Source organism: Phyllostomus discolor, chromosome 15 (genome assembly GCF_004126475.2).
Source record: "Phyllostomus discolor isolate MPI-MPIP mPhyDis1 chromosome 15, mPhyDis1.pri.v3, whole genome shotgun sequence".
Lineage (NCBI taxonomy): Eukaryota > Metazoa > Chordata > Mammalia > Chiroptera > Phyllostomidae > Phyllostomus > Phyllostomus discolor.
In genome coordinates this window covers 14,953,887-14,974,609 of record NC_040917.2, presented here as the reverse complement: position 1 = coordinate 14,974,609, position 20,723 = coordinate 14,953,887, and the positions used below count along the sequence as shown (strand labels likewise).

The 20,723-nt window shown below is 37.5% G+C and overlaps 1 protein-coding gene and 1 non-coding gene across 4 annotated transcripts in view; both read right to left on the bottom strand.

Annotated features, from left to right (window-relative positions):
• The window catches only part of LIN9 (lin-9 DREAM MuvB core complex component), a 44,272-nt gene that overhangs the window by 17,879 nt on the left and 5,670 nt on the right, over positions 1-20,723 (bottom strand). For all 3 annotated transcript variants that reach the window (XR_004900793.1, XM_028531343.2, XM_036016040.1), the window contains 6 exons: positions 18,926-18,958; positions 17,034-17,128; positions 13,185-13,289; positions 6,881-7,014; positions 5,552-5,677; positions 736-893 (listed from right to left, as the gene is read on the bottom strand). Coding sequence is in view for 2 of the 3 variants with exons in the window: in XM_028531343.2 (XP_028387144.1) it covers positions 736-893; positions 5,552-5,677; positions 6,881-7,014; positions 13,185-13,289; positions 17,034-17,128; positions 18,926-18,958 (651 nt within the window). In the remaining variant the exon portion in view is untranslated. The remainder of the gene's footprint in view (positions 1-735; positions 894-5,551; positions 5,678-6,880; positions 7,015-13,184; positions 13,290-17,033; positions 17,129-18,925; positions 18,959-20,723) is intronic.
• LOC114512496 lies at positions 10,603-10,665 on the bottom strand. The gene has a single exon (XR_003685803.1). It is a non-coding gene; the product is annotated as a U7 small nuclear RNA (small nuclear RNA).

Here is a 20,723-nt window from a genome sequence, read left to right as displayed (position 1 = left end):
GGGCAGGCCTGGCTGTGCTGAACGGCAGAACACCCGAAAATGTAACGGGGAGATCCCGGAAACCAGAAAGCCGTGAAGGGGCTGACATAAGCGCCCCATAAATCCCTGGCTGAGAACACCACGTGGAAGGGTGGGGATACCTGAGAGAGTCTGGTCGAAAGGGAAAGCGAGGGCTAACTCTCCTCCAGAAAACATTCCCTGACTGACCATTTCTCAAAACCTTCAGAACGACTACTAACCTACCCACTCACATAAAACCGTGCTATTTCTTGTACCACGTAAGTTGCAGTTTTAGTTTACCAAATGGTTTAAGATTAATTTAAACTTGGCTTTGGCGGTGCTTTCTCTCCATGTTATAACTGAAGCGAATATACAGAGCCATCTCTATAAATTGACAAAATTTATACCCTTATAAAATTTTGAGTAAACTACCCAGCGAATAATTTAGTTTTATCGAATCATCAGAAATGGACTATTTCTAGACCCAAGGATCATAAGAACAATGGTGTTTATGGACTACCCAGAAAAGACTGCTTAGAAAAGGAAAAAAAAAAAACAGAATAATTTAAAATTTTGAAATTTAAACGATTCACAGATGAAGACACAGTCATCTCTACAGTACATTGCTGTAGAACGATAGTTTAAGCTTTCTAAATTTAAAAGCCGCTTCTCTAATAACGGTTATTTTGGAGAAAAATCACAAGTCAAAATATTAACAAGCGTATCTCCACTAACCCGTAACTTTGGTTCCAATAACCAGGGGCAAAGGAATCTCATCTGGGAGGTCTTTGAACTGTGACAGGTCCGCGACTTTCTTTTGTTGTAAGAGCCGGATTTTCTGCCGCTTCTGTTTTAGTGCTGATCTCTCTTCCTCAAAAAATGCAGAAGAACATCTAGAATAAATTATAAAAATAACATAAAACAACTATCCTACACAAAAACTTGACATCAGACCCTGCATCTCACTGTTTTCTTTCTTCTTCTCATTCTTCTGAGTACTGTATTTAAAAACAAATTCTTAGAAATAATCGTTTCCTTTCAAAATAAGTTACTTTTACACCTTTTAAAACACAGGGCCTTACAAAACTCAAAGATATATAAGCAAGTCTAGACTATTCCTTCCCGTGAAGCAGGAGGACTTGTTTACATCCTTGGACAAAACTGGAGCTGGATGCCAGGTCTTATCTAAGGACAAAGTTCAGTTCTAATATTCTGTTCAGAAAAGCACGGCATTTCCTGCCACCCAGTGAGCGTACCAACATAGGAGCTGAAGATGACACTTGCCACTGTGTAAACTTTTAAACATTCCTCCTGCCTTGAAGTGTGAATGCTGAATTTACTCTTTAGGGTCTGTGTGTCTTCTAGTTTCAAATTCTATGACGAACCAAAGGTATTTAAACATAGGTTTCATACCACAAAGTATATACTCATGAAACCATCGTTGCAGTCACGATAATGAAACTGAAGACACCAGCTATCCCTAGGAGCCTCCCTGTGCCACTCTATTTCCCCTCCTTGGCATTCCTTACACCTCTCTGCTCCTACTTATCAAGCAACCTCCGAGTTGCTTTCTGTCATTATCATTTCTCTAGCTTCTAAACTTTATATAAATGGAATAATCTGGAATGTACTCTCTTGCCAGGCTTCTTTCATCCAGCCCAGTTATTCTAAGATTCATTCATGTTGTCACGCATCAGTCCACTCCTTTTTACTGGAAAATAGTATTCTACTCTACGCTGCATCGCACACTGTTTATCCATCCACCTGCTGGCGCACGTTTGGGTTGTTTCCAATTTGGGGCTATTACAACAATGTCGATATGAATATTTTTGTATAGGTTTTTATATAATCATTTACTTTACTTTCTCTAAAGTGAATACCTAGGAATAAAATGGTTAGGTCAAATGGTCAGTGTATGTTTAACCTTTTAAGAAACCAAAGAAGCCAAATATCACCAAAGAAGATACACAGATGGCAAACAAGCATATGAAGAGATGTTCCACACCATACGTCATTACGGAAGTGCAGATAAAATGAGACACCACTACCCCCCTATTAGAATGGCCAAAATCTGAAACACTGACACCACCAAATGCTGGTGAGGGTGTGGAGCAATGGAAACTCTCATTCTTTGCAGGTGGGAATGTAAAATGGTACAGCCACTTTGAAAGACAGTTTGGTGGTTTCTTATAAAATGAAACATATTCTTGCCATATGATCCAGCAATCACATTCCTTGGTATTTATATAAATGAGCTAAATAGTTATGTCCACACTAAAATCTGTACATGGATGTCTACAGTAGCTTTATTTCTAATTATCAAAACTTGGAAACAACTGAGACGTCCTTCAGTAGGTGAATGGTACATCTTAATAATTAAATACTGCTCAGTGCCAAGAGAATGTGCTATCAAGCCACAGAAAGGGACAGAGTGACCTTAAATACATGTCACTAAGTCAAAGAAGCCAATCTGAAAAGACTACACGCTGCATAATTCCAACACGTGACATCTGCAAAGGCAAGACTACAGAGGACAAAGCGACGGGTGGTTGCCAGGAGCTGGACGGAGGAGGGAGGGCGAGTGGGTGCAGCACAGAGGATCTGCAGGGCAGTGACTGTGCTCTGGATGACGCCGTACCGGTGGATAACACGTCATTACATATTCGCCAAAAACAACAGAACGCACAACCCCAAGAAGGCACCCTAAGGCGAACTGCGGACTCTGGGTGATTACGGACCCCCGAGGCGGAGGGTGCTGGTAACTGAGGAGAGTACGCGTGCGTGGAGGCAAGGGCGTGCGTGGAGGCAAGGGCGTGGGCGGGAAATCTCTGTACCTTCCCCTCCATTTTGTTGTGAACCTATATCTGCTCTAAAAAAATTAAGTCTTAAGAAAAAAAAGGAAAAGAATAAAGAAACTGTTGAACAGTTTTCCAAAGTGGCTGTGCCACTCCCTGCCCCCATGAGCAGTGTGTGAGTCACCCTACCCCCGCCTCACCGATGCTTACCACGCCGAGTCTCAGGCATTTTTGATATTCGAGGGGCCATATTTTAACTAACCATTCCCCTGTTAATGGACATTTAGGTCGTTGCCAATCTTTTGCTACTACAAACAGTATTGTAATAAATAAATTTGTACATGTAATTTTACCCAGGTACAAGTATTTCTGTGATATAATTTGACAGAAGTACTAGGTCAAGGGGTACGGAAACTTGTAAATTCGGTAGATGTTACCAAATTGCCCTCCACAGAGATCATACAAATTTAAGTTCTCACCAGCAAGAGGGACTACTTCATCACACCACTACCAACCCAACAACACATTAAAGCTTTGTGAACTTTGTCAGTCTGAAAGTTAGAGAACAGTATGTGAGCATACTTTGCTTTTGTATTTCTCATCATGAGTAGGACTGAACTCCTTTTATATGTTTAGAAGAGCCATTTTTTTTCTTTACTATAAACTGTTTATAATCCTTTTTATTATGGGCTACTTGACTTTTGTTGTTGATTCATAGTCGTTCTTTACACATTAGGGAATTAGCTCTTTGTGATAAATGTTGTAAATATTTCTTTCAATTTCATTTATGGATTTTTGAGGAGAACAAAGCAAAATGTCCTTATTTTTATAAAGTAAAATTTATTGATATTTTCTTTCATGGTTCCTAGCATTGGAGCCTGTTAGAAAGAACTTTTCCAATTCAAAATTAAGCAAAACTCTCCTATAGGTTCCTCTAGTAGTTTCATTTTTAAAATATTTAACTCTTTGATCCTTGTCCAATTTTTCCTGGTATAAGGTGTGAGGTATGAAACCAACTTACTTCTTCTCTAGATGGCTACACAGTGACCTCCATATGCATTGATAAATAATCTGACCCCCTTGTCCCCCAGGTATCTGAGATTCAACAGCAGTTACCATGTACCAAATGGCCACAGGCATTTGTGATTCCATCTGGACCTTCTCTCCTTTTCAATTCATCTTCCTAATCATGCACCACTACCACACTATTTTAATTATGAGTACTTTATCATCAATTTTAATATCTGATAAATGTAATTTTCCTTCACTACTTTGCTTCTTCAGAATTTTCCTGGATCTTCCTGCTTGATTTCTCTTCTTCTAAAGGTGAATTTTAGAACTGATTCATCCAGTTAAAAAAAAAAAAAAGGCATACTGCTATTTTTATTAGGACTGATTTTAATTTACAGATTAACTTAGGATTTTGAGTCTTCACATTTCCGAATCTGTATCCTGCACATTTTCTGTTAAGTTCCTTCCTGGTATTTCATCTTTTTTTTTTAAAGAATATTTTGAAAAGTTTATTGTATCAATGATTTGTACTGTACCTGGACCTCATCAGAACAGAAAAACTACAAACTTCTGTTGAAAATAAAGACTTTAACTGTTAATTAGTCATAATAAAGTAGAGAACTATAAGATTAAGCAGTGTTATGGTAAGATAATTGAGGAAAAACTAACAAGAGAAATACAATGACAGTCTTACACAAGCTGCAGATGTATAACAAACAGCACAATGAACTAACCAATGTCCCATTCGGATGGACAGTTAGAAACAATGTAACTCAACTTGCGGAAACATGTGAGTCACAGCAAGGCCTCCCCAAACTGCCTGAAGTAAGTACCAAAGACCATAAAGTACCAGTATGGAACACACTAACGTGTCACATATCGATTTTGTTATTGTAAATGAGGGAAATATTAAAAACATTATCAGTAAGATCATCTCTTTTTTCATTTAAGTGTCTTTTTAATTTTATTTTTCAAGCAATCATGCTTAAACACGAAGGATAAAACAAAATTTGCCAGTTCAACTAAAATTCCCACTTGCATTTCATCACTATCTCCAGAAATCATTAAAACTGACTTCCATTTCTACTTGTACGAGTAACTGTAATTTCTAGACCTTCCTTGAATTTTTCCCACTATTTAAAATTAAAAAAAAAAATCTTACACATGCTTTTTACTAGGCAAGTAGACATAATATGAGAACTAATGATCTAATTCTTCTAATATATTTCAAGATTCCACAAAAAAGTACTAGAAGGTTGTATAATGTGTTAGAAAGCAGGAAAACACTGGAAAAGGAAAAGTCACATGAAAAGTAATTCTCAGAAAGTAACATATTAGATAGACTCACTTGATTACTGTTTTTATATAAATTAAAATATGCATTTGTGTGAAGGCTCTTGTGATAGTTTCACAAAAGATAATAACAATGCACATATAACCTTATAGCTTCATTAAATACTTTTTGGTGCATTCCTAAATATTTTTTGAAACACAGTGGAGTATATTTACATGTAACAAAATTATATTCAAAGCCTGTGATGTAAACAAAATTGAAATTGTACACTTAATTATAAGATATGTAAATATAAAAAGCCCTTAAAGTTGCTTACTAGAATATATTTAACATATAATTAATCATTCTGAAAACTTATCTTTTAGTACTAGTCCTCTTGAAGATAAAAAAAATCAATGTAGTAATGATATTATCAACTTATTGGTTTTATTTTAAACAAAAAGATTATTACCTCCGTGGTTTTCCCATAAGCCGCCTGATTTTACCCCATTCTACTCTTGTTAATTTTCTTGTTTTCAAATTAGGAAAAGATTCCTTTAGGCACACACAGAAATCATTATCACCTTCAAAGAGTGGTCTATAAAATACAAAGGGCATTTTAATGGTTAATATACAATGTTGATACTTGAGACATAAAATTAAAAATATGCATTTCAATTTTCAATGTCAAACTAATCTTGAAATGCCAAACTTTCCCTTCTACCCAAAACATAAACACAACAGGTACATATTCAAAATGCTAAAGCTAAATTGAATCGTGGCATACATGAAACAGATAATATGTAAAAGTTACTCAAGAAATACTATCTGTGCTTGAGATGTCCAGGAGACACTGACTTTTGTTAAAGCTCCCACGGGAGTCTGTCCTCTGGGGGGTCACCCTGGCACTGGCGTTGTATCTGGTGGGGACAAACAATGTCGGCTACGAAGCACCTGTCCCAAAGGTAACACCATCGTCAAGGAGTCCTCTTGGAGATTCAAGCAGTTTTAGGAAACTGGAGAACTCCAGGGAGTTAGATTAGGAACCCCAGAACTCCTATCACGCTAGGACACCCCCAGAGCTTGCTTATACTCCTGTGGAAAATCTGTGGACAAAAATAAAACAAGTCTATTCACGAGTTTGGGCAACCAGGAACCAGTAATAATTCACAAAGGTCTTGGACTTGAAAATGAACATTCATGAGATTCACGAGCTTCGAGCAGGCAATTACTTGGAAAGCAGAGAAGGGAATTGAAGATAAGTAGCCAGCAAAGCCGGTGCCAATACCTGGCGTGGGTTAGATTAGAATGGATGAGAAATCAGGATTTTTCTTCCGTAAATTCTGTTGAATAGATCTCACTCAAATTTCTTAATATTTTATTTAAATATTTATGTGTAACTAAAGTACATAAATACTACAACATGAGAAAGAGTATCCTAAAAATCTTATTGGATCAGCTATTTCTCTACCATTATACTAGCACTTAAGATCTCAAGATTTATAAAACAAGTTCCCTTCACTGCAAATAATGGTGCTGTGTTTCACAGTCCTTGTAAATTATGTAGAAATTATACTTTCTTTTTATTTTTCACTAAAATGTACAATAACTTCTTCAAAAGAGGAAAAGGGGAAGAAAACTAAGAAATGGAAAGGGATCAAACAACAATGAGGAGTAGAGAAAGGAATTTAGAACAGAATAGGATCAAAATGGACCTAGAGAAAAGGTTGTCGCTTATAATGTTTGAAAAACTTAAATCTTTCGTTCAAGTAATACTCATGCCGTAAGCCATGATACATACTTATCGATGTTGGAGTAGAACCACTCATATATGCACCATTTATGTGCTTTGGGAAGCTTGAGTAGGTTACGTAATCGAAAACCAATCTTCTGTGAGGCTTTCTTATCTGGTGTTGACATTGTTGCTGTAAATTTCTGTACAATAAAAAAACAAAGATTAATTATAGTTCCATTAAGTGAAAAAGATGATCTATAACACTGAATACACTTGTGAAATGGTAGATTGTGGTTAAGTACTCAAGAAGATTCAACAGTATTCAACATGAAACTTTTGTTGCTATTTAATAAACATTCTGATGAGCCCTAACAAAGTTCAGGCCTCCAGTCTCACAACACATTCTGACGAGGAAGGTGGAACACTCGCCCCCGCCATGTCCGCACCGCAGTGCAATTTCAACTAAGGCATGCAGGCAGAAGCCACTTGTGAGAAATATTCCTAGAGTTCTTGGGCCAGGAGAGTTCAGAAGAGCTCTGCTGCTCTTGAGAGAGTGTGAGAAAAAACAAGCAAGCGAGCAATAGGCCCAGAGGATTTCCAGTGAATTCTGTATCAAACCAGAGCTCCAACGCTATTGAATTGTTTCAAATCGCTGAAGAAGAAAAATATGTTCCAAACTATTTTTGTAAAGACAACATAACACAGATAATAAAATGTGCCCAAGTATAATAAAAGTTTAATTAGTGAGTGAGAAAATATCACTCATTTCTGTGAATTTTAAAAATGCTTGGAATGATATTCTGCATTCATGGATTGCAAAAATTAACACAGTGTGGGGCAAACGTAAGTATATAGTTCTTTGTATGGAAAATAATACAATAATTAATAAATAATGACATACGAATAAATTGTGTTTTGCATACTCACAACTGTAAACCTACATTTGCCTCGCCCTGTATTTTTAAAATGTCCATTGTACCCAAAACAATCTGGAGATTCAATACCATCTCTATTAAAATTCCAATGGCATTTTCACAGAAATAGAACCAGCAATCCTAAAATGTGTAAGAAATCACAAAGACCCCAAACCTCCAGAGCATCATCAGAAAGAAGCACAAAGCTGGAGGTATCACGCTCTGTGATTTCAAACTATATTGCAAAGCTACAGTCATCAAACCCCAGTGTGACACTGGCACAAAAACAGACACACAGATCAGTGGAATGGAATAGAGAGCCCAAATATAAACCCATACATATGATAAATTAATGCAAAGAGCCAAGAATATTTAATGGGGAAAGAACAGTCTCTTCCATAAATGGTGCTGGGAAGTCTGGAAAAATACATGCAAAATAATGAAACTGAATTACTATCTTACACCATACAGAAAAACTAACTCAATATATATTAAAGAACTGAATGTAAAACTTGAAACCCTGAAAATCCCACAAGAAAACATAGGCAGTAACTTCCTTGCCATTGGTCTCAGTGATGACTTTTTTGGATTTGACAGCAAAAGCAAAGGCATCAAAAATAAAAACTAACAAGTGGGACTACATCAAACTAAAAAGCTTTTGTACAGCAAAGAAAACCAAAAACAAAATTAAAAGGCAATCTTCTGAATGGGAGAACGTATTTGCAAATTATATACTAAGAGGTTAATATCCAAAATATATAAAGAATTCATATAACTCAAGCAAAAAAAAAAAACAATCCACTAAAAAATGGGCACAGGATCCAAACAGACATTTTTCCAAAGGACACAGACAGATGGCCAGCAGGTGCACAGAAAGATGCTCCGCATGGTCAACTGTCAGGGAAACACAAACCGAAGCACAGTGAGGTGTCAGCTCACACCTGTCAAGATGGCCATTGTTAAACAGACAAGAAATAACGAATGTTGGCAAGGATGTGGAGAAGGGGGAACCACTGTGTATTCCTGGTGGGAATGTAAACTGGTACAGCCACTGTGGAAAACAGTATGGGGATTCCTCAAAAAGTTAAAAATACAACTACCACATTATCCAGTAATTCCATTGCTGGCTAGTTATCAGAAGAAAATGAAACACTATTTGAAAAGATATATGCCCCTCATGGTCATTGTAGCACTGTTAACAATAGCCAAGATATGGAAGCAACCCAGGGGTCCATCATGAATGAAAGAATAAAATGTGATACACACACACACCCCAGCCATAAAAAAAGAACGAAGTCTTGCTCTTGCAACTGCACGGATGGATCTCGAGGATACTGCATTAAGTGAAATAAGTCAGAGAGACAAGGACAAACACCATATGATCTCACATGTATAATCTAAACCAAACAAAACCTAACTAACAAAAAAAAGTCCAAACTCATAGATACAGAGAACAGACTGGTGGTGGCCACAGGCAAGAGATGTGGGATAGGCCAAACAGGTTAAAAGGCAGAAACTTTTAGTTACAAAAGAAATAACTCATGGGGGTATAAAACAAGGTATGATGACTATAGCTAACACTGTATTGCATATTCAAAAGTTGCTAAGAGAGATTTTAGAAGTTTCATTATAAGAAAAAAGTTCTCATAATTTGTAGTTGTGGTGTCAGATGTTAACTAGACTTATTATAGTGATCATTTTGAATATATACAAGTATAAAATTATTATATTGCACATTTGAAGGTAATATGCTTTGTCATTATTTCTTTATTTTTAAAAAGCTTAAAAAAAAAAAAAAAAAAGAAAGACTAGCCCTGGCTGGCATAGCTCAGTGGATTGAGCGCGCGCACGCTCGCACGCGCGCTCTCGCTCTCTCTCTCTCCCTCCCTTCCCTCTCTAAAAATAAATAAATGAAATCTTAAAAAAAAAGAAAAAATGCTTTCCTTATAAAAACATTAAAAAATTAAAAAAAAAATAAAATCTTAAAAAATTAAAAAAAAAAAGAAAGACTGCTACCAGATAAATACCATCAAAATATCAAAAGAGTACAACACAACCAACAGGAATTTATGTAAAAAATCCAAGGATAATAAACAAACAAAACAAACAAAAAATACAAAGGTAGTCCAGCATTAAAAAACTGTTAATATAACTTGCCATTATGAATACATCAAAACAATAAGTCATATGATCACCTCCACTGATGCTAAAGATATCTGACAAACTTCCACATCCATTAAAACAACTCTTAATAGAATAGAAATAGAGGAGACCACTGAAAAAACACAATATGCCAAAAGTTAAATAACACAGCTAAAGTAATGCTTAGAGGAAATTTTAATTTATAGGGTAAATGCCTATATTGAAAAAGATGTTTAAATGTGCACACCCTGTGATTCAACAGGTCCACACTGTAGGCATCTGCCCTAGAAAAGGATACTGCAGCATTGTAATAGTAAAGCCTGAGAAACCACTTAAATGCCCATATAGGAGAATTCATAGATAAATTACGGTACCATAAGATTGAATACTATGTTACAGTAAAAAAAAAAAAATGGAATAGTAAGGCCTGCCTATCCTACCATTCCATCCATCTATCTAAACCAACCAGCACACCAGACCTCAAAATGTTTCAAGTGAAAAAAATAAATTACAGAATGATGCATGACATAGTATCATGAAGTTGAAATTATAAATGTAATTTTAAAACTACATATATTAATACTATATATTTTCTGTGAACACAGTTTTAGAAGTATTAAAAAGGCCAAAAGGAATAATTGAGCTAATTACAGTGGTTGCCCGTAGATGAGGGAAGCAGATCTGGAGGGCAGGCAAAGGTCAAAATTAACATCTTTATTTTATTATTTTTTAGCGGGTCTTCTGGTAAAGACAGGAAGACTTACTAGACAAATTCAAAAAGAGCTGTAAGCACCACTAACTTTTTTATTATACACTTTTTACTTTGGAAACATTGTAGATTTATAGAAAAGCTGTAAAGACAGCAGAGCTTTCCTCTGCCCGTCACCTAGCGCTCCCTAGCATCAACAGCTTACATAACCAAGGTTTGCCAAAACCGAGAAATTAACACTGGTACGATACCATTAATTAAACTACAGACTTCATTTGGGTTTCTCAACTTTTTCTATTCGTGTCCTTTTTCTGTCCCAGAATCCACACTGTACTTAAAAAATTAACTTTTTAATGCAAAATTTTTTTGTACTTTTTAATGCAAAAATAGTTAAGCATAAATAACCAAATTACTATAAAATTGTATTGTCAGAAAAAGTGCTCTGTTTCTTTCCATTGAGTTACTGACCCAGATTCTTAAATGAGGCATCGATGGCTTACTGGATACAAAACTGCATTCAAGATCCCTGTTGAGTGTGGGGACATATATTCAAACTGTTAGTGGGAATTTAAATTATCACAACTTTTATGAGTAGATTTTTTTTTGGCACTGTCTTCTGAAGTTTAAATGTTAATACCCTTGTGGCAATTACACTTCTAGGGCTTATCTGACCCACAGAAAACGGAGAACGGCTGTTCTTGGGCACAGGGTCTCTTCTGGGGTGAGGCAAACGTCATAAAATTGGTTCTGATGGTTGCTCAGCTCTGTGCCTGTACTAATACCACTGAACAGCGCACTTTAAATAGATGAACTGCATGATACGTGAACTGTATCTCAATTGCATGATATGTGATTTAAAATAAATACAAAAAGCAGGGCTCTGGAGACAGGATGCCTTCCATTTTAGAATCAGCCTTTACTTCCTACCTTGTGATCCTAAGCAAGATACTTGTGGGTCTGTTTTCTCATCTGAAAAATGGGAGATAATATAACAGTAACCTATCTCACCAGATTGCTGAAGATTAAATCAAAGTAATACAAAAGAGGTGCTCAGAACAAGATCTACATACTAAGAACTCAATAAACTTGGTTTTTGTAATTTTTTAGCTTTGGGCAGTGCTCTTTAAAGAAGCACAGACAGCCCTGGCCGGTTGTAGCTTAGTTGGTTGGAGCATCGTCCTGTAACCAAACGGTTGCAGGTTCGATTCCTGTCAGGGCACATACCTAGGTTGTAGTTTGATCCCCCCTGTTTTCTCTCTCACACTGATGTTTCTCTCTCTCCCTTCCTCTCTCCCTTTCCCTCTGTCTAAAAGCAATAAAAAAATGTCCTCGGGTGAGGATAAAATAAAAAAGAAACACAGACAGAATACAAGAATTTAGAGGGTGTGATTAGGAGCGGAAGGGAACAAGCCACGTCACGTGAATGAAGACTGAAAGAACTAGGCATGTCGAGGCTGGAAACACGGAGGCTCGAGCAGCCTCCTGTCATGCTCAGAAGCAGAAAGGACTCTGAAAAATAGTCCTGCGAGGAATGATGTGCCCGCAGGGAAAGGCAGTGGATGGAGTGGGGCAGGCTGGCTCTATTACAGTCATAAAGACTGCTGTTTTCTGTGTGCTTGGAAATTTCCCTAATAAAAAGCTGGAGGAAAAAAAAGAACTTTAAAAACATCCACATTTAGAAAATTTTAAAAACTAAAGAGTTAAGTCATTCAAATCATCCTAATAACACAGCTCTACTCAAGTTAATACAAGAGTTATTTAACTATTTTTTATATTCATGTAACCTTGTATCCAATACCTACTGAGTCAAACAATGCTCATTATGTATTCGTTTCAATTTTCAATCGAATTTTAGATGCTTATGTACATTTGTCCTTGACATTAAAAAAAAGTTCAAAATACATTTTTGTTCATTTTACAGAACATGAACATATTTTACTATTTTATATTATCATAAAGGTATGTAAGACTTTTTAGGGGTTTTTTTTCGGCGGGGGGCGGGGGGGAGGTTAATTGCTAGTCATACCTTTAATTCCTTTGTTGCCCAATCCATGGTTGAGAAAAATCACCTCTACTATGGCCCATCCTACTGGAAAATCTTATAACACTTTTGGGGAAAAAATGACAGGGAAGTAGAAAATAACTATACCAAAAATTATAAATTTGATCAGAAAAATTACATTATTCTTTAATACTTTGTTATCCAATTTTCATTCATTCCTTTGATTCTTACATATCCACTAGAATTTTTTCAAAAGATGTCAAAAATGAAAAAGGAGATAAAATTTCATGCTGTGTATTTTCTGCACGCCAAACTCCGAGCTGATTCCATGCTGTCAAACCCGTTTGCTCACAGTCCACTATCTCCATGCTTAAGGGAAAAGTGTGTAAGACTGAGGACTGGCCTTCTACTCCGGTTCCAAGTGCGTCTGAAACCAGAGTGGAAACGGTCTTTTCTAGGTAACTAAAATAGGAGCGGAGCTGGAGCACTGATTTAAAGAAAAGAACTTGTTACTCAAAATGTAACAGAATTAACATAAACTTTATTGCACAGAGCAATTGCTTACTTCCTATCACGTGAAACAAAATGTCAGCACACACATACCTGCGGAACCATTGCAACCCTCTGGTTTCTTTTAGGTGACCTTGTATTTATTTGCCTGTCATCTTCATCAGAAAAGAGTCGACTTCGTTTTGAATTTCTGAAAGGCTATGACAGAAAATTTTTTTTATTTCATGGAAAGACTGAACACTTCCCCTTTTTGTTCCAAAATATAATTCTGTACTTGGAAAATACAGCTAACTCTGGATTATCAGCAACCACTACAGAAGGATGAAGTATGGGTAATACAAAACATGCAAGGTCAAAGACAAATGATCTTAGATTTAAAGAGTAATAAGATAAATGTTTATGCAATTGGTTTACAAGGAAAACACACCTAGCTGATGACTAAAACCAGAATCTAAATCTTCTTAGCACATTGGCAGTCTGGAATGAAGATGGGATAATAAATTCTGGAAATTCCAGTTCTTGTTGTGTTGGTGTTTGGATCAACACCAGCTGGGTGTATCACATAATACACCTTTTGCACAGGGCTGGTCTGGGCAAAGTTACTAGATCATTCTAGAGGGTAAATCTAAATGTATATATTATTAAACTAGATCTGCTGTCAAAAATTATTAACTGAATTTCCATTTGTAAGTAAAAATACAAGATACCTATAGCAGATATTCAACAAATGCCTGTAGAACTAAGAAAAAAAATTAAGTACCCAAAGTACATCATACACTTAAGGATCTATAATATGAAACATTTTATAGTCCATTCTATGTTCAGAAGTCTCATTAATAAAGAATGACAGAAATAATACCCCAATAGTACCTGCATCCTTTTTCAAATCCTTCTTCCACTATTCAAGACAGAGCTTCACACCTAGTTGGAAGGGAGGCAGGTCCAGAGAGCTACTAGCAACATGTGGACAGCACCCAATTGGGTCAAAGCTAGAGGTATAGATCCTTGAAATTAAATCTGCAGAGTGTGTCAACACTCCACAGCCCTGGCAGGAAGTGCCCTCTCCCCTGCTCCTCCTCCCCCTGAGAGGAGGGAGAGAAGGATGGCGATAGAATTGATAGACGGCCGAAAGTCCTGCATATTCACTGTGGCCAGATGCCCAGGTTACTGTGACCAGTGCTGTCCACCCCAGCTCCAGACCTGTTTCATGAGTGATCCCTAAAGCCTCCTGGTTACCTAAGTGGGCAGGGGAGGAGCAGAGGTCCCCCAAATCATTAGTCCTGCCGACTGTACGTTCATCTCTACTTCCCACCCCGAAATGCACCTGCCATTGACCTGCACAAGATTTTATCTTGTCCTGGCTGGGGTGGCTCAGTGGACTGAGTACCGCCTGCAAACTGAAAGGCCACTGGTTCGATTCCTAGTAAGGTCACATGCCTGGGTTGTGGGCCAGGATCCCAGTTGTGGGCATGGGAGAGGCAACTGATCGATGCATTTCTTGAACATCGATGTTTCTCTCCCTCTCTTTCTGCCTCCCTGTCCCTCCCTATAAAAATAAATAAAATTTTTTTAAGGAAGGAGACAGAGATATTTAAAAAAAAAGATTTTATTATCTTACAACTTATTTATACATCTTTTTTTAAATATATTTTATTGATTATGCTATTACAGTTGTCCCATTTCCCCCTTCACTCCCCTCCACCCTGTACCTCCTCTCCCACCCACGTTCCCCCCCTTTAGTTCATGTCCATGTGTCATACTTGTGAGTTCTTTAGCTTCTACATTTCCCGTACTATTCTTGCCCTCCCCCTATCTATTTTCAACCTACATTCTATGCTACTTATTCTCTATACCTTTCCCCCCTCTCTCCTCCTCCCAGCCCCCTGCTGCTAACCCTCCATGTGCCCTCCATTTCTGTGGTTCTGTTCCTGTTCTAGTTGTTTACTTAGTTTCTTTTGGTTTTGCTTTAGGGGTGATTGTTAATAATTGTGAATTTGCTGTCCTTTTACTAGACATGTCTTTTCTTTATCTTCTTTTCTTAGATAAGCCCCTTTAGCATTTCATAAAATAAGGGCTTGGTGATGATGAACTCCTTTAACTTGACCTTATCTGAGAAGCACTTTATCTGCCCTTCCATTCTAAATGAGAGCTTTGCTGGATAGAGCAATCTGGGATGTAGGTCCTTGTCTTTCATGACTTGGAATATTTCTTTCCAGCCCCTTCTTGCCTGTAAGGTCTCTTTGGAGAAATCAGCTGACAGTCTGATGGATGAGAACTCCTTTGTAGGTTACTGTCCCCTTATCTCTTGCTGCTTCTAGGATTCTCTCCTTCGTTTTTACTTTGTCTAATGTAATTATGATGTGCCTTGGTGTGTTTCTTCTTGGGTGCAACTTCTTTGGGGCTCTCTGAGCTTCTTGGATTTCTTGGAAGACTGTTCCCTTTGCCAGTTTGGGGAAATTCTCCTTTATTATTTGTTCAAATAACTTTTCCACTTGTTGCTCCTCCCCTTCTGGTACCCCTATAATTCGGATGTTAGAATGTTTAAAGGTGTCCTGGATACTCTTAAGCTTTTCCTCAATTTTTTGAATTCTTATTTCATCATGCTTTCCTGCTTGGTTGATTCTATCTTCCTTCTGGTCCACTGTATTGTTTTGAGACTCAGATTCCTTCCTTTCACTATTGGCTCTCCTCCGCGTATCTTCCTGCATCTCTTTTATGGTAACCTGCATCTTTTATCTAAATTGCGTCCAAAGTCAACCATTTCCATGAGCTTTCTGATCACCAGTGTTTTGAACTGTGCATCTGATAGATTGGCTATTTCTTGGTCGCTCAAAAGGATGAGTCCTGGGGGACTGATCTGTTCTGCTGGAAACATATCTTATGTCTTTCCCTGTCTCTCCTATTATTATATTTTTTTTTTTCCGGTCTGGTTGCTCTTGTTACGGTGGGGGGTGGAGCCTTAGGTGTTTCACCACTCTGGTCGCTAGATTGTGACGTTATATGTGGGGGCGGGGGCGGGAGCGGGAGGGAACAATGGCGGTAGTTTCCGTTCTCCTGGGCTCAGGACCCTTCCTTGCCTGGGATCCTGGGCTGCGAGCTCTGCCCTGGCCCACAATCGCGGCACCTCTGGATCCGCCAGTCGCAGCTTGCGTACTCAGGGATCACCGCTGCCTTCTTGCACCCGGATGGCTGTCGCGCCAATTTTGCGCCAAATTTCCCGACCTCCGCGCGCCGCCGACCCATGCCAGCCCGGCTTGTCGTCTCCTACCAGTCTGGATGTATGGGTCTACTTCAACTTCTTGGCTGTCCGACTTCCATTCAGATAAATCCTCTGTCAGTTCTGAGTGATATTATGTCTGTAAATTATTGTTTTTCTATTCTTGGTTGTGCGAGGAGATACGGTGCGTCCACCTATTCCTCCATCTTGCCGGAAGTCCTATACGTCTTTTTGTAGGGACCACAACCATGTAAAATTTTTACTACCTACTAATAATATGATTTTGGGTTGTTAAGAGTTTTTTCCTCTGTTTTTGTCTATTTAAAAAAAAACTACAAATGCTTAATAATGACCAAACTATCACAGACTACAGGTTATTTATCTATATATGATCATATACTGACACTTAAAGACTCAAACGCTTGCCTCGGCTGGGCAGCTCAACTGGTTAGAGCGTCATCCCAGCACGCCAAGGTGGCAGCTTCAGTCCCTCGTCAGGGCACGCACAAGGAGCGACCAGTGAATACATAAATAAGCGGAACAGCAAAATGTGATGTTTCTCCCTCTCTCTCTCAAATCAATCAATAAAAAAGAAAAAGACTCAAGTGCTTGAAGTTGGCGGAAAAACCTTGAACAATGTCTACTGTGCTATAAAAACTTGTAATGACAATAATACAGGACAATTTAGCTCATACTTCAAAGTGTAAGAAAAACCAATTCCTTACCATTTCCACAGCAGAGCCTGTATTCCTGCCTTTCCAAACAGGCGTTTTTTGTAAAGAACTGAACTTTTCATTCCATGTGTTAGATAAGCTTCCCTCTGTAATAAATAATTATTACTGATAAGATTTAAGTTTAGTTCAAAGGATTTCATGCTGTGAACATTGCCTTTTCAATAACAGCAATATATATGAAATATTTGCCAATATGAAAAAATACGCTGACTGTAATGATTTTAGTTTATTACAAATGAAAGTTCTCTTCTGTATTTTTTAGCATAATTTGCCATAATTTTGGCAATATATCTTGAAAATATTCAACTTTTTAATTAAAACATGTGGCTTCTTTCTTTTTGGTTTTTAATAATTCCTCCATTTTAATTATCTGAGAACCACCTCATAAGTACAATCTAACTGAAAATGGGGCAATGAAGAAAGCTTCTTCTAACCTTACATTTAAAGCTTATATCTAAATGTTTTCTGCTTCAATATGTAAAACCCTTGATATCAAAAAAAATGAAATGTGCAGCATTTCTGTTTTCCTTAATTCAAAGAAACGTCTTGAGTTGTATGCAACCAGAAAAATTTCAAACAAGTAACTAGACATATTATGAAAAAGATGAGTTTAATTTTTATATAAGGGATGTGTTTATACAGAGACTTAGACAAATATAGTCAGTTTCGTTTCCTCCTAGCTGCATATCTGCATTTTCTAATTTTTTTCTATTAGAAATTTATGTCACTTAATATTTTTGTGAAGAACATGATTTTAATATTCAGGAAAAATAATGAAATACTTTTTCAAACATTTATTTTAATAAGCACAAAAGAAAAGAGGTGGCCCTGGCTGGTGTGGCTCAGTGGACTAGTGCCAGCCTTCGAACCAAAGGGTCACCAGTTCAATTCCTAGTCATGACACATACCTGGGTTTCAGGGCAGGTCCCCAGTAGGGGGTGCACAAGAGGCAACCACACACTGATGTTTCTCTCCCTCTTCCTCCCTCCTTTCCCCTTTCTCTAAAGATAATAAATAAAATATTTTTTAATATTTTAAAAGAGAGAGAGAAACATCAATGTGTGGTTGCTGCGGGGTTCTGGCCTGCAACCCAGGAATGTACCCTGGCTGGGAATCGAACCTGGGACACTTTGGTTCCAGCCTGCGCTCAATCCACTGAGCTACGCCAGCCAGGGCGCAAATAAATAAACCTTAAAAAAAAAAAAGAGGTGGGATGGTGTTGATTTTGGTAGGCAAATAAATTAGGGTAACTGGAAGCCTTCCTTAGGCCAGAAGGACTGAACCTGGTAAGTCACCAACTCCCAGTACGAAAAAGTAGTTTCAAAGGTAAGAGTACTAATGGACATTAGAGTATCTAGCCTGGTTCCAAACGTACTTACCCAGCAGAACACTGCTTAAGGTAAAATTTAATAAATGAACTATATTAACAGGGTTTGGTCTGATTAATACTACTTACATAAAGAAATAGCAAGACCAAGGAAACATATCTTTTTCTCTTAAAAAGAGGACTACTGTCATTCTTTTATTTTTAAGAGACTTGCATTATTACTGAGAAGGTAAGATTCTTAAAAAATAAACTACTATGTAAAAACACAGCTTAGAACAATTGTTTAAGAAATGTTTACAAAAAGAAATGTTTTAAATCTAGTAAGAAAGTTCTCTAATCAGTAATTCTAGGGAAATATTTTCTTAGTAATTTCTAACAACCAAGCACCAATTTTCATGTAACAGCATATGAATTTAAAGTTATCATCAGTGAAACCCAATAATAAAAGCTATAATGAGTCATAACAGAAAAAGAAACACTATATCCAAATTAATTTAATGACTCTTAAATTTTCTAGCTTATGCCATACCTAAAGAATCATGCTGTGAATCTTTACCTTTTAAACTGACAAGGGCTTTTGCTGAAGAGCCTGCAATTAAAACAAATCAATATTATTTCATAATCAGATTGAGAGAAAAAGAACTTGGCTTTCTCTTGAAAGTTCTCAAGAGCTTGGGAGTAGAAAAACGATCCATTTAGTTTTAGCAACGTTGCCTTGAAGTGAGGGGTGGGTCGTGTAATCAGAAATAACTAGTAGACAATTCAAGCTATAGACCAGAGCTCAGATGAGGTTAATGAAGAACTAGAGAAACAGTTGGAAGACTCACTGAAGTTGTAAGTCGAGGAGACTTTTCCTAGGGAGAAAAATGTAGAAAGAGAGGAAAGAGGTAGACTACAGACAGAAGCAAATTTTGGATCCCCATCCAGAAGTGTGCTGGTGTTGGAGAAGGAAAAGAGAAAGGGAACCAATGTTTACTGAGGCAAAGTTCAGAAGAGGAAATGGAGTGGAGAAGACAGACATGACCCAGGCACTGTCCCAGCGGGCAGGAAGTCCCCTGGATGTCTAGAATGCAGGTGTGCACAGCACCTACAGATCCAAAGCTGCAAAAGATGGTCAGAACGGGCCAGAGGGACTAGCATAGAGTTGGAGGGGATCACTGCCTAAAAAAGCTTTAGTGTGTATTAGAATCACCATAAAGCTCCTCAAACACACAGAACGTGTACAACTAATTCGGGTCCTCAGGGGACCCTGTTGCAGGTACCCTCAGGCTCACTGTGGGAAAAACGGGCTACTGCTGGTGTGAACACAGGATAGGATTACAGGTGAGGGCAAGTAGGAGCATCGACAGAAGTTTTAGGAAAGAGGAAAGATTTTAAATTGAAAATCTCTAGATTGTGTAATGTGAGTTGCAAAAAAAGTCACGTCATTCTAAAAATAACAAAGGGTGATCTCAGTCACTTGTATGTGGCATTAAAACAAACAAACTCGGGTATATATACAAGAACAGACTAGTGGCTGCCAGGGTGGAGGAAATAGGTGAAAAGGTACAACTTCTAGTTACAAGGACAAATACATCCTGGGGATATAATGCACAACATGGTGGATGTGAAAGGTGCTAAAACAGTGGACCTTAAAAAGTTCGTCATCACAAGAAAAAAACTGTAATGAGTGTGGTAATGGGCGGTCACCTAGACTTACTGTGGTAGTAACTTTTGTTATATAGACATACACCAAATCATCATATTATACACCTAAAACATATAATGTCATGCCAGTTATATCTCAAATTTTAAAGAGAATGTAACAGAAAAAAACCTTTTCTGTGCTACAAAAAATTATTCATAGAATTATAGATTAGTAAATCTTCTTTTAAATTAAAAAAAATTGTTTAGTCCTGGCTGGATAGCTCTATTCATTAGAGGATTGTTGTTCATTTAGAGAATTGTCCTGATACACCAAGGTTGTGGGTTCGATCCCTGGTCAGGACACATACAGGAATCAACCAATGAATGCATATATGAGCGGGATAACAATTGATGTCTCTCTCTCTCTCCCCATTCCCCCAGTTCTCTCAACTCAATAAATAAAATTTTTAAAACTGTTTAGAACATCTTTTGCTTTTCTTTACTATAGTCAAATTATTTACCAATTACTTGTTTTTCAAATTTGTTTTACTTATAAACCAGCTGCTTTTTTTTATAAAAGATTTTTTTATTTATTTTAGAGAGAGGAAGGGAAAGAGAAAAAGAGGGAAACATTAATGTGTGGTTGCCTCTCTCGACCCTCCTACTGAGGGACCTGGCCATGCCCTAGGCATGTGCCCTGATTGGGAATTGAACTGGCAACCCTTGGA